At 45.4% G+C, this 13,949-nt stretch overlaps 1 protein-coding gene across 1 annotated transcript in view; it reads left to right on the top strand.

Annotated features, from left to right (window-relative positions):
- Positions 1-13,949, top strand: part of LOC139760856 (uncharacterized) — a 113,862-nt gene that overhangs the window by 12,710 nt on the left and 87,203 nt on the right. Inside the window, exon 2 of the mRNA XM_071684566.1 lies at positions 649-1,269. Within this exon, the coding sequence (XP_071540667.1) occupies positions 1,218-1,269 (52 nt within the window). The 5' untranslated portion in view covers positions 649-1,217. The remainder of the gene's footprint in view (positions 1-648; positions 1,270-13,949) is intronic.

Below are 13,949 nucleotides of genomic sequence, written 5' to 3'. Positions count from 1 at the left end.
GTGTGTCCGTCGGCCTCTGTGTACCTCACTAGTCTGTTTAGCTTTATGATTACCTGTCCATATGTAAGGGTTGGTGTTGTGTTACTGTGACGGTGTTGTATTACTGTGATAGTCTTGTGTTACTATGACTGTGTTACTGTGACAGTGCTGTGTTACAGTGACAGTGCTGTGTTACTGTGACAGGGTTGTGTTACTGTGACAGTGTTGTGTTACTGTGATAGTCTTGTGTTACTACGACTGTGTTACTGTGACAGTGCTGTGTTACAGTGACAGGGTTGTGTTACTGTGACAGGGTTGTGTTACTGTGATAGTGCTGTGTTACTGTGACTGAGCTGTGTTACTGTGACAATGTTGTGTTACTGTGACTGTGCTGTGTTACTGTGATAGTGTTGTGTTACTCTGACAGTGCTGTGTTACTGTGACAGTGCTGTGTTACTGCGCAATGTTTTGTTGAAATAGGCAAAGCTGTTTTGCCAGAAACTTTCAGTTGAATTCATTTGTTCATTGTCAAACAATTACAAAAAGAAATCTGTGTAAAACAAAATTTGTTGTCGACCAGAATTTGTATCTCTGTAGCTGATCAATGCTGAACAGTTTCCACCGGTTATAAATAAATGATTTTTTTTGTTTTTTTTGTTATTGTTGTAGATTTTCAGGTGTCATTATCTCCAGTGATCTGAGCTGTGTCTTGCAGCAGCGTGACCTGGCAATGTGTATCCCACTGGAGAGGGATGGTTCACATGGACGTGACGAAGACCTCCGGAATCTAAGACCCAGTAAGCAAAAATGGTGAAAAGAAAATATGATGTGAACCTGATTTAGATGAGTGGGTTTAACCTCTAGAAACTAAGAGAAAAAGAAAATACGAACATGAAGTTGTTAAAAATCTATGGTAGTGAAAAGATAAGGTAAAACTTGTGATATGATGTAACTCACAGACGAGAGACGTAAACAGGTGTGACCCGGAGCGCCAGGCTGAGCACACTCACCAGACGGCTCACCAGTCTGTGTAACCTGGAGAACTCGTCCCCCACGTTGCTGGTGACCCGTCTTCCCCGCTGATGACCTCATCTTCCTCTCGGCTGGTGACTTTTTCCCGCATAGTGACGTGTCGTCCTCGTCTGATGACCTGTCACCCTGGCCTGGTGGTCACCTGTCGACCCGGCTTGGTGACCTGTCGACACCGCCTGGTGACGTGACGTCCGGGAGCCACCGAGATGGCGAGGATGGTGCTCCTACAGTGCCTTCTGCTCCTGATCCAGCTCTATGGTGAGTTACCTCTCTTACTTGTCTGATAGCCTTGGTGAACACGCACCCACACAGTGCACGGTGCCTGCACCTCTCTGGTGTCCCTCACACTCACGTAAGAGTGTACGGTGAGGGCAGCGCTGTGGCCGAGGGTAGGGAGGGTAACAGCTGCTGAGGGATGGTAATCTCACGAGACCCTCTCGTAATCGCTGGGTATTATGTGAGTTGTAATACTACAGCTCCGCCTCGGAAAGAGAGCGGATTAGAGAGCTTGCCGAGACTTGAGGCATCCCTTGCCATTCAAGGGTGAACGGCGGTGATGGCATCTCTCCGGCGCGATCAAACGGCGTTCTACGGGGGGCGCCGTGAACGTCTCCCGACGGAACGTCATGTTTCATCGGCTTTAAGTAGTCCCAGAGGCTCTCTCTGTACGCACCTGGCTGGAGGTGGAGACGCCCAGCTTTTCCCGTCTACCAGCCAGCCAGGGCGACACACCCAGCCCCTGCTCTCTCTCTCTCTCTCTCTCTCTCTCTCTCTCTCTCTCTCTCTCTCTCTCTCTCTCTCTCTCTCTCTCTCTCTCTCCCTATGCCTTTTATCACAGTTTACGTTGTTATACCATAATGACAGAGTGTGAGCCTGAACGAAGATAAATGGCATGACAAGCGGGTATAGGACAGCGACCACAGTACGTTTCATTACCGCTGCTGGGAAGGGATTAGAGAGGGGCTATTATGAAGGGGAGAGCATGCGAGGAAATTACGGTATGAGCGACGGGGAATAATAGATGAGTTGGGGATCCAACGTGAGCAACAGAAAACGGGTGACTATAGTAATAATACAAGGTACGTGGCTTGGGTGTGTTTGGTGCCGTGCCATGGTGTAGGTTTCTAAAGGCGAATGTTGGAAATGATCTTCCTCACAACGCATGATGAATTTTTTAGGTTAATGTCCATTATTCAAACTGGTCTGGTCGTCGTAACTCTACCGACGCAAAGTCGCACAGAAATTTGAATACGTGCACACATGGCACAGGAGGAAATAAGTTTTACAAAGACACGCACGAACACATGTGTACATACGAAGACGAACAAATACACACATGAATACGTGAACGCACGCATACGTGCTGTGTGGGTAAACATTAGCGAACATGAGACAGCAGGTACCACCAGTCCAGGGTCGGGCACCCATGGGTTCCAATCCTGTGCGCGGGGCTGATGGTCCACAGTCAATCCCACGTGTTCATCTTTCCCCCAGGACTGATGGTCCACAGTCAATCCCACGTGTTCAACTTTCCCCCAGGACTGATGGTCCACAGTCAATCCCACGTGTTCATCTTTCCCCCAGGACTGATGGTCCACAGTCAATCCCACGTGTTCATCTTTCCCCCAGGACTGATGGTCCACAGTCAATCCCACGTGTTCATCTTTCCCCTAGGACTGGTGGTCCACAGTCAATCCCAGGTGTTTTATCTTTTCCTCAGGACTTCTTGATAAAAAAAATAGGTATTTGGCTTAGGGTGTTGTGTGTGTGTGTGTGTGTGTGTGTGTGTGTGTGTGTGTGTGTGTGTGTGCGCATGTGTGTGTGCGTGTGTATGTAAACAGGAGTAAAGACATTTGTTATGCGACGGGGCAACACAGGAGTAGAACTCTTCCCCCTAACACACAAATAATAATCACACACACACACACACACACACACACACACACACACACACACATACAACGATGCGAGAAAAGGTAGTATTTTTAAGGAAGGAAATAAGATTCAGGATGCTCTATAGACAATGGTAATGATGGAAGTCACCTCAGCGGAAGGCGACAGAAAGGGAGGAAGAGATATCATTAGAGTTAATGCTGTGATAAGAGGACACACAAGGTGGCGTTTAGTATATCCACATACGGTATATACACCTAACCTTACCTTCCTGCCCCGGGAGTACCTGCCATCTTTATGAGGCTCTGGAGCACTCAGGAACCTGGCCACATCCGCCGGGAGGAACCATAGGTCTATAGAGTGTTCTATTGTGTGTGGGTTTACGTGCGGAGCAGTTGAGCAGTGAGTGCTCGGTGTCCTCCTCACGGAAGTTGTATCGTAAGCATGAAGGGTTTTGAAACGATGCAAATTTGTGGTGTCGTAGCGATGGGTGATGTCCAGAGCGTAAAGTAGGAGAGGGTGACCCGTGTTTCTCTAGGGAGTGTGGTTTTTGATGGGTGTACGTATGCCTGATGGAACGGAGTTTTAAGACTGAGTTGGAGGGTCGGTTGTTTATGATTGTGGGGTTATTTCAATGCGTATGTGTTTTGTCAGTATTTTAGTTGTTGTGTGTGGCGGGATCTGTGAGTAGAGGCTACTGAAGTGTGAGGTAGGGGTAAGCTTATCATTTCTACTAGGGGGTTGATGGCTTATTACGAAGTTGCTTAGAAATGAAAACAAAACATGTTGTGTTGCTAGGAAGCCAGTGATTGTTCTGAGTGCTCTATTTTGTGTCCATGGCTGATCAGTCATATTTGCTTTTGAATTTGTTTCTTAGTTCAGAATTGAATGTCGTGACTTTAGTTTCGAATCCATCAGAATTTGCCAACAAAATTTCATCTCAGCTGGGAAAGATAGGGAAAGGTGAGAGGGGGAAGGAGGGGTAAATGGGCAGGGGACAGACCTCAGTATTGGAAGAAAAAAAAAAGCGTGCAGTGTGAGGGTGTTGCCCGTGAGGTGTAGGGAGTAAGTTATATCAGCGGGTCATGGCAGGGAGCAGTGGTCAGCCCTTCCCTAGAGACAAGCTCTCCAGTCCCAAGAGGTAATGGAGGAAAATGGACCATTTAGGTAAATTACTTCGAGGAAAATTATGCTAAGTATAGTCTGCTTAATTGCCTTGGTAGTGTATAATCTTCCAAAAAGTTCTGAATAACCTGATTAGGTCTTTAACGTCTTGAGCACGACGGTACGACCCTTCATAATGACCTGACCTTTGACCTAACCCATACGGGTGAAGTCAAAGGTCACGTAAACAGGAACAAAGGCGTTTCTCACAATGTCTTACTGGACACATTTGAGTCAGGGGCAGCGACATTCCATCCGTAGTACAACGTCCTGGAAACTGGAAACACTCAGAGTACAACAGCCTGGAAACTGAAAACATCATGTGTACAACAGCCTGGAAACTGGAAACAACATATCCACAACGGCCTGGAAACTGGAAACAACATATCCACAACGGCCTGGAAACTGAAAACAACATATCCACAACGGCCTGGAAACTGAAAACAACATATCCACAACGGCCTGGAAACTGGAAACAACATATCCACAGCGGCCTGGAAACTGAAAACAACATATCCACAACGGCCTGGAAACTGAAAACAACATATCCACAACGGCCTGGAAACTGAAAACAACATATCCACAATGGCCTGGAAACTGGAAACAACATATCCACAACGGCCTGGAAACTGGAAACAACATATCCACAACGGCCTGGAAACTGGAAACAACATATCCACAACAGCCTGGAAACTGAAAACAACATATCCACAACGGCCTGGAAACTGAAAACAACATATCCACAACGGCCTGGAAACTGGAGACAACATATCCACAACAGCCTGGAAACTGAAAACAACATATCCACAACGGCCTGGAAACCGAAAACAACATATCCACAACGGCCTGGAAACTGAAAACAACATATCCACAACAGCCTGGAAACTGAAAACAACATATCCACAACGGCCTGGAAACTGAAAACAACATATCCACAACAGCCTGGAAACTGAAAACAACATATCCACAACGGCCTGGAAACTGAAAACAACATATCCACAACGGCCTGGAAACTGAAAACAACATATCCACAACGGCCTGGAAACTGAAAACAACATATCCACAACGGCCTAGAAACTGGAAACAACATATCCACAACGGCCTGGAAACTGAAAACAACATATCCACAACGGCCTGGAAACTGAAAACAACATATCCACAACGGCCTGGAAACTGAAAACAACATATCCACAACAGCCTGGAAACTGAAAACAACATATCCACAACGGCCTGGAAACTGAAAACAACATATCCACAACAGCCTGGAAACTGAAAACAACATATCCACAACGGCCTGGAAACTGAAAACAACATATCCACAACGGCCTGGAAACTGAAAACAACATATCCACAACGGCCTGGAAACTGAAAACAACATATCCACAACGGCCTGGAAACTGGAAACATCTGCTTGAGGAGCTGTCCTATGATGCTTGAGATGTAGGCTCCTGGAGGGTGAGGGAGGTGGTGAGGCAGGCAGGAGGAGGGAACACCACGGGTGAGGGAGGTGGTGAGCCAGGCAGGAGGAGGGAACACCACGGGTGAGGAAGGTGGTGAGTCAGGCAGGAGGAGGGTACACCACGGGTGAGGGAGGTGGTGAGTCAGGCAGGAGGAGGGAACACCACGGGTGAGGGAGGTGGTGAGTCAGGCAGGAGGAGGGAACACCACGGGTGAGGGAGGTGGTGAGTCAGGCAGGAGGAGGGAACACCACGGGTGAGGGAGGTGGTGAGTCAGGCAGGAGGAGGGAACACCACGGGTGAGGAAGGTGGTGAGTCAGGCAGGAGAAGGGAACACCACGGGTGAGGGAGGTGGTGAGTCAGGCAGGAGGAGGGTACACCACGGGTGAGGGAGGTGGTGAGTCAGGCAGGAGGAGGGTACACCACGGGTGAGGGAGGTGGTGAGGCAGGCAGGAGGAGGGTACACCACGGGTGAGGGAGGTGGTGAGTCAGGTAGGAGCGAACATTTATGTTGATGTATACAACTGTAAAGACTCACGCTGACAGACTAGATTATGTGGACCTACAACACAAGGTTCACAACGCACAGAAGGTTCACAACACACAGGTCTACAACACACAGAAGGTTTACAACTCACAGGTTTACAACACATAGAAGGTTTATAACACAGAAGGTTTACAACACACAGAAGGTTTACATCACATAGAAGGTTTATAACACATAGAAGGTTTACAACACACAGAAGTTTCACAACATATAGAAAGTTTACAACACACACAAGGTTTACAACACATTGAAGGTTTACAACACACGGAAGGTTTACAACACACAGAAAGTTTACAACAAAAAAAAATGATATATAACAAAGAGAAGGGATTAAGATAAGCAGTTTTACAACAGAGGGATTTCGACAAAATAAGGTTCAAAATAAAGAGGTTTACAATAAAAAGGAGGTTAACAACAGACAGAAGGCTTAAGTAAACAGAAAGTTTACAACAGACAGGTTACAACAACAAGGTTTACAACAAACAGAAGGTTCACAACAACCAGAAGGTGTACAACAACCAGAAGGTTTACAACAACCAGAAGGTGTACAACAACCAGAAGGTTTACAACAAGCAGAAAGTTTACAACACATAGAAGGTTTACAACAACCAGAAGGTTTACAACACATAGAAGGTTTACAACACATAGAAGGTTTACAACAACCAGAAGGTTTACAACACACAGAAGGTTTACAACACATAGAAGGTTTACAACACATAGAAGGTTTACAACACATTGAAGGTTTACAACACATTGAAGGTTTACAACACACAGAAGGTTTACAACTCACAGGTTTACAACACATAGAAGGTTTACAACAACCAGAAGGTTTACAACACATTGAAGGTTTACAACACATTGAAGGTTTACAACACATAGAAGGTTTACAACACATTGAAGGTTTACAACACATTGAAGGTTTACAACACATTGAAGGTTTACAACACATAGAAGGTTTACAACACATTGAAGGTTTACAACACACAGAAGGTTTACAACTCACAGGTTTACAACACATTGAAGGTTTACAACACACAGAAGGTTTACAACTCACAGGTTTACAACACATAGAAGGTTTACAACACATTGAAGGTTTACAACACATTGAAGGTTTACAACACACAGAAGGTTTACAACTCACAGGTTTACAACACATAGAAGGTTTACAACACATAGAAGGTTTACAACACACAGAAGGTTTACAACTCACAGGTTTACAACACATTGAAGGTTTACAACACATTGAAGGTTTACAACACACAGAAGGTTTACAACTCACAGGTTTACAACACATTGAAGGTTTACAACACATTGAAGGTTTACAACACATTGAAGGTTTACAACACATTGAAGGTTTACAACACATTGAAGGTTTACAACACATTGAAGGTTTACAACACATTGAAGGTTTACAACACATTGAAGGTTTACAACACATTGAAGGTTTACAACACATTGAAGGTTTACAACACATTGAAGGTTTACAACACATTGAAGGTTTACAACACATTGAAGGTTTACAACACATTGAAGGTTTACAACACATTGAAGGTTTACAACACATTGAAGGTTTACAACACATTGAAGGTTTACAACACATTGAAGGTTTACAACACATTGAAGGTTTACAACACATTGAAGGTTTACAACACATTGAAGGTTTACAACACATTGAAGGTTTACAACACATTGAAGGTTTACAACACATTGAAGGTTTACAACACATTGAAGGTTTACAACACATTGAAGGTTTACAACACATTGAAGGTTTACAACACATTGAAGGTTTACAACACACAGAAGGTTTACAACACATTGAAGGTTTACAACACATTGAAGGTTTACAACACATTGAAGGTTTACAACACATTGAAGGTTTACAACACATTGAAGGTTTACAACACATTGAAGGTTTACAACACATTGAAGGTTTACAACACATTGAAGGTTTACAACACATTGAAGGTTTACAACACACAGAAGGTTTACAACTCACAGGTTTACAACACATTGAAGGTTTACAACACATAGAAGGTTTACAACACATAGAAGGTTTACAACACATTGAAGGTTTACAACACATTGAAGGTTTACAACACACAGAAGGTTTACATCACATAGAAGGTTTACAACACATAGAAGGTTTACAACACATAGAAGGTTTACAACACACAGAAGGTTTACAACACACAGAAGGTTTACAACAACCAGAAGGTTTACAACACACAGAAGGTTTACATCACATAGAAGGTTTACAACACATTGAAGGTTTACAACACACAGAAGGTTTACAACTCACAGGTTTACAACACATAGAAGGTTTACAACAACCAGAAGGTTTACAACACATAGAAGGTTTACAACACATTGAAGGTTTACAACACACAGAAGGTTTACAACAACCAGAAGGTTTACAACACACAGAAGGTTTACAACTCACAGGTTTACAACACATAGAAGGTTTACAACAACCAGAAGGTTTACAACTCACAGGTTTACAACACATAGAAGGTTTACAACACATAGAAGGTTTACAACAACCAGAAGGTTTACAACTCACAGGTTTACAACACATTGAAGGTTTACAACACATTGAAGGTTTACAACACATAGAAGGTTTACAACAACCAGAAGGTTTACAACTCACAGGTTTACAACACATAGAAGGTTTACAACAACCAGAAGGTTTACAACAACCAGAAGGTTTACAACACATTGAAGGTTTACAACACATTGAAGGTTTACAACACATTGAAGGTTTACAACACATTGAAGGTTTACAACACATTGAAGGTTTACAACACATTGAAGGTTTACAACACACAGAAGGTTTACATCACATAGAAGGTTTACAACAACCAGAAGGTTTACAACACATTGAAGGTTTACAACACACAGAAGGTTTACAACACATAGAAGGTTTACAACACATAGAAGGTTTACAACACATAGAAGGTTTACAACAACCAGAAGGTTTACAACTCACAGGTTTACAACACATTGAAGGTTTACAACACATTGAAGGTTTACAACACACAGAAGGTTTACAACACATAGAAGGTTTACAACAACCAGAAGGTTTACAACTCACAGGTTTACAACACATAGAAGGTTTACAACAACCAGAAGGTTTACAACACATAGAAGGTTTACAACAACCAGAAGGTTTACAACTCACAGGTTTACAACACATTGAAGGTTTACAACACACAGAAGGTTTACAACACATTGAAGGTTTACAACACACAGAAGTTTACAACAAAAAAATGATACATAATTAAGAGAGCTGAGTTAGAGTAAGATGTTGGAGGCTATAAGTTTGCCCACCTTCAAGATTCGTAATCAGTCTGACGATGTTAACTGTGAACAGTTCTTCAAAAGATGCAAAGACAGAGCAACTAGAGGCCATAACAAGAAACTCAGCAACAAACTTGCCAGAGGAGATTAAGAGAAATACTTTCACAGTACCAGAGAACTGTAAATGTTCACTTGAATATAAAAGTTTTAAAAGTTGTATGATATGAGAAAGTTTGGGATATTGGGCCTCCTGCGTGCAAAACTCCCACCTCATACCGTACAAATAGGTAATTACACAAACACCTTCCAATAGATAGAGTAGCAAATGACACGTCAAAGGGTATCATTTTTCAGACCAGGTGAAATGAATGAGTGGTGTTCCATAGGGCTCAGTTTTCGGGCCACTGCTGTTCTTGATGTGTGGAAATGATGTGTGGGAGGACTGGCATGATACGTTCCCCGATGATGCTTAAGAAATGAATAAAGAATGTTCAAGATTGTAACAGCCTACACATAGATAGGGTCTAGCACCGCTGTGATACGTGGTTGATATAATTCAACACAACCAAATACAAGTGATGAATATGTAGCGAGGTAGAATGAGTCCAGGTTATGACTGCCATTCTTCAAGGAGGAAATGACAGGATTCTTCCAGTGAATGAGAGTCCAGAGTCGACTTGATCCCCTCGCAGAGTATCTCACATAAAAATCACACGAAGAGAATCGTAAAGGAGGCAGAGCATATCCATGTTAATGGTGAAACTTCCTTCGAACAAAAATCATGTCTAGTAATATATCAGCGGTATGTATTAAACTGCCTCGCCACTCTGGTCACCAAGCTAAACAAGGGTTAGGGGGTTTGCCAGGAAGGATATAAGGCAGGAGGAGATAAAGGGATGTACCTGAGGTAAGGGAGATAAGGTACAGATAAGCAAGCACCCGAGAGGAGAGGAAGACAAGGGGAGGTTACATCTCTTAACCTCCTCAAGTCGATGTAGGGACGTGGACGTGCAGTGGCTCTTTAAAGTAATGGACGAATATAACGCGAGTCTGTGGAAGGGAAAAGTCAGAGATGCGTAAAACTACTTTTGAAGTACGAGTGTGTGGGAGCAGTGGACGTCGGGGGTAGTGGACGTGTGGGTCAGGTGGTGTGAGGGAGAAGTGGAAGCTAAAGCTACTGAGAGGATGAAGAAATTACGTGATAGAACAGACTGGCTGAGGGGACGGAAACCCATGCGCCTTAAAGTCATTCTCTTGTATATAGAGAGGTTTTGTTACACACACACACACACACACACACACACACACACACACACACACACACACACACACGTCACCTTTATCCGCATACAAGAACATACATAGAAATATCAAGACCCCAACAAAAACACATATATATGCTACCTACACATAAAACCACATAAGAAAGGCCGCAGTCCAGTGTTCTCTGAGGCTCACCTCACACCACCACGGAGGAGGAGGAGGAGGAGGATGAGGAAGACCTCGAGAGTGGCAGGGTTGACCTCCCCCTTCCGGGGGAGATGCAGGCCGGCCGGACCATCATCAGTCGAGGACCAGGTGAGTGAAGTAAGTGTATGAGGCAGGAGCCCCCCCGGGGGAAACCTCCGTCTTAATCATCTATCTCCTGCAGGCCCCCCCCCGGGGCGGGCTCCGGCCGCAGGTGCTACAGAGGAGAAATATGAGAATGAAGACTTCGTTCCGGCATTATGGAGAAGAATGTGAGTGTGAGCTGCGGTTAATATTGTGAGTGGCACCGACCGCAACCCCCCCGTAGCACAGTGAACAAAAGAGTGGTAGTGGGTCTTACACACACGACAGATATACTCTACATATGAAACGAATGTGTGTGTGTGTGTGTGTGTGTGTGTGTGTGTGTGTGTGTGTGTGTGTGTGTGTGTGTGTGTGTGTGTGTTGCCGGGGTCCACCTCCATAGGGCAGCACCGCGAGTGAAAAGCCACCTCAGGCAGGGCTGCATCATTGTCAGTTAACGAAAAAGACCACAGTCTCGTCAAAGAACTTCACACTTCGAAAGAGTCCATCCTGCTCCTGCTAACTGAGTGTAGCGCAGCCTTGAAGAAGCGGTGTAAAACATGCCCAAGTCATGGCCATCTCGGATGAGAGGAAAATGGTTCAGAGAAAGAGTTATTGAATTAATCAGAGATCATCAGGCGTCTGTAAACCTGACTTTGAAAGGTAGATAGGCCAGGTCCCTAGATCAGTGTGAGGCAGGTCAGAGCATCCAGCAAAGCCAAGCCAGGTCCCTGGAGAGGCAATTAATATTCAACGACAAGGGGAGGGAGGCTCACGGTATGGAAAGGAACCAGGAAGCCGGGATGGGAGTGACTGTAGGAAGTGAGAGCTGGCAATGAGTTGTAGGTGATATCTGGAACTAAGTTGGAGGGAGTGAGAGCTGGCGTGGGGCTGCTGGGAGTGAGAGCAGGCGCTGGGCTGCTGGGAGTGAGAGCTGGCGCGGGGCTGCTGGGAGTGAGAGCTGGCGCGGGGCTGCTGGGAGTGAGAGCAGGCGCTGGGCTGCTGGGAGTGAGAGCTGGCGCTGGGCTGCTGGGAGTGAGAGCTGGCGCGGGGCTGCTGGGAGTGAGAACTGGGGCTCCGCCAGCCACTCCTCCAAGAGGAGGGGGGAAATGAGGCGGTCTCGACAGCCACAGGCATCGTGTGGCTATCTTCCTGCCCCTGTTAGCAGCCTGGTGGATGTATACGATCTCGCTACGTGTGTGTGTGTGTGTGTGTGTGTGTGTGTGTGTGTGTGTAATTACCGACCCGTAATCAACCATTTGTACTGTACGGAGGAAGGAATTTTACATTGGTGGAGCACCATCTCTTCAACATTCTCTTCCGTCACACAACATCTTAATTTTATATATACTGTCTGAACTGTGACTCCGGTCATTCTATGCCATACATCCACCTTTCGTATACTATGTAAATACTTGACATTATTCTTACCAAGATTCTTGCCTTAATTTCATGTTACGTCCTCTGGCTGCTCTATCCCTACATCTCTCAAAGTACTGTTCATTGTCCACTTGTTGATCTGCTTTCAAAACTGAAAGGTTGTGATCAGGTCACCCCTCGCTCTTCACTTTTCCAAGGTGGGCAACTTTAAAGCCTTCATCCTTTCCACGTAGCTTAGGTTTCATAATATCTTGTACCATCCCTGTTGCTTCCCTCTGGACCTTCTCTATTAGCTCTATATGCTTCCTTACGCGCGGTGACCAAACTTGAGAAGTCTATTCTAGTTTTATCCTTTTATAGGATACGACCACCTTGCTAGACATTTCCTTACCCATATACTTGAAAGCTATTCTGAAATTTCCCAAAGTGAAACTTTTCTCCTTTACTACGCTGCTCATGTGGTACTTTGGCAACAGTTTAAGGATGTCGACTCCCAAGTCCTTCTCACACACAGGGAATCCTGAAGCTTATATACTGTTTGGTACTGAGGCCACCTTAATCCATGACGCATCCTCATTCCTTTACATGTTCTCGGGTTGACTTTCATCAACCTTGTGCCACACCAACTTCGGAGTCTGTTTAGGTCCCACTGTGAGCTGGGGTAATCCCCCCTCCCCCTCTCACTTTTTACTCATCTCACGACTTTCACAGCATCTGCAAACATATGCAGGTATGGGTACAGACTTTAAAAAGAGTGATTTATATAGATCGAGAAGAGTAATGGTCCCACAACAGAGTCCTCCGGCACTCCGCTGATCACCTCAACCCCACTGGGAGAAGGCTGGCTCCTCTAACATGCGTCCACTGTTCCCTCCCACAGAGATAACCTCCTCTCCACTGAGGGAGTTTTCCCCCCTCATTTCTGACTGCTGCTCCAGCTTCCTGATCAGCCTTCGATACGGGATAGTGGCAAATGCTCTCTCTCTCTCTCTCTCTCTCTCTCTCTCTCTCTCTCTCTCTCTCTCTCTCTCTCTCTCTCTATCTATCTATCTATCTATCTATCTATCTATCTATCTATCTATCTATCTCTCTGTGTATGGCCAGGGCGGGGCAGCGGCGGGCAGGTGGGAGAGGACAGACTTCCTTATTTAAGAGTGAGGTGGGCGGGTTGGTGGCAAGAGGGGTCCAGGTCTGAGGGATATGGGTGGTGTGTTGGTTGATGAAGGAGGAAGGTGAGTAGCCAGCAGGAGAAAGAGAGAGAGAGAGAGAGAGAGAGAGAGAGAGAGAGAGAGAGAGAGAGAGAGAGAGAGAGAGAGAGAGAGAGAGAGAGAGAGAGAGGGAGAGAGAGAGAGAAGGGAGGGAGGGAGGGAAGGAGTAACTCCAGCAGAGCACCACGGGCGGGGGTAGACGCCAGCCAACAGCCTGTTGCTTACTGGTGCCGCCGCTGCTGCTACTGCTCGTCCTCAGCTGCTCCCCTGACCCGCTAGAAGGAACCAGAGTGGTAAAGCGGCTTACCTCCCGGAAGCATAACACACACACACACACACACACACACACACACACACACACACACACAGCGTTTCTCAATAGGTCGCGTCAGTTCGCCATACACCAGTACCCAACACACAGCTGGTGACGACCGGGATCTA

Source organism: Panulirus ornatus, chromosome 3 (assembly GCF_036320965.1).
Source record: "Panulirus ornatus isolate Po-2019 chromosome 3, ASM3632096v1, whole genome shotgun sequence".
Lineage (NCBI taxonomy): Eukaryota > Metazoa > Arthropoda > Malacostraca > Decapoda > Palinuridae > Panulirus > Panulirus ornatus.
The sequence above is the reverse complement of the archived record's forward strand: the minus strand, read 5'-3'. Positions and strand labels throughout refer to the sequence as shown.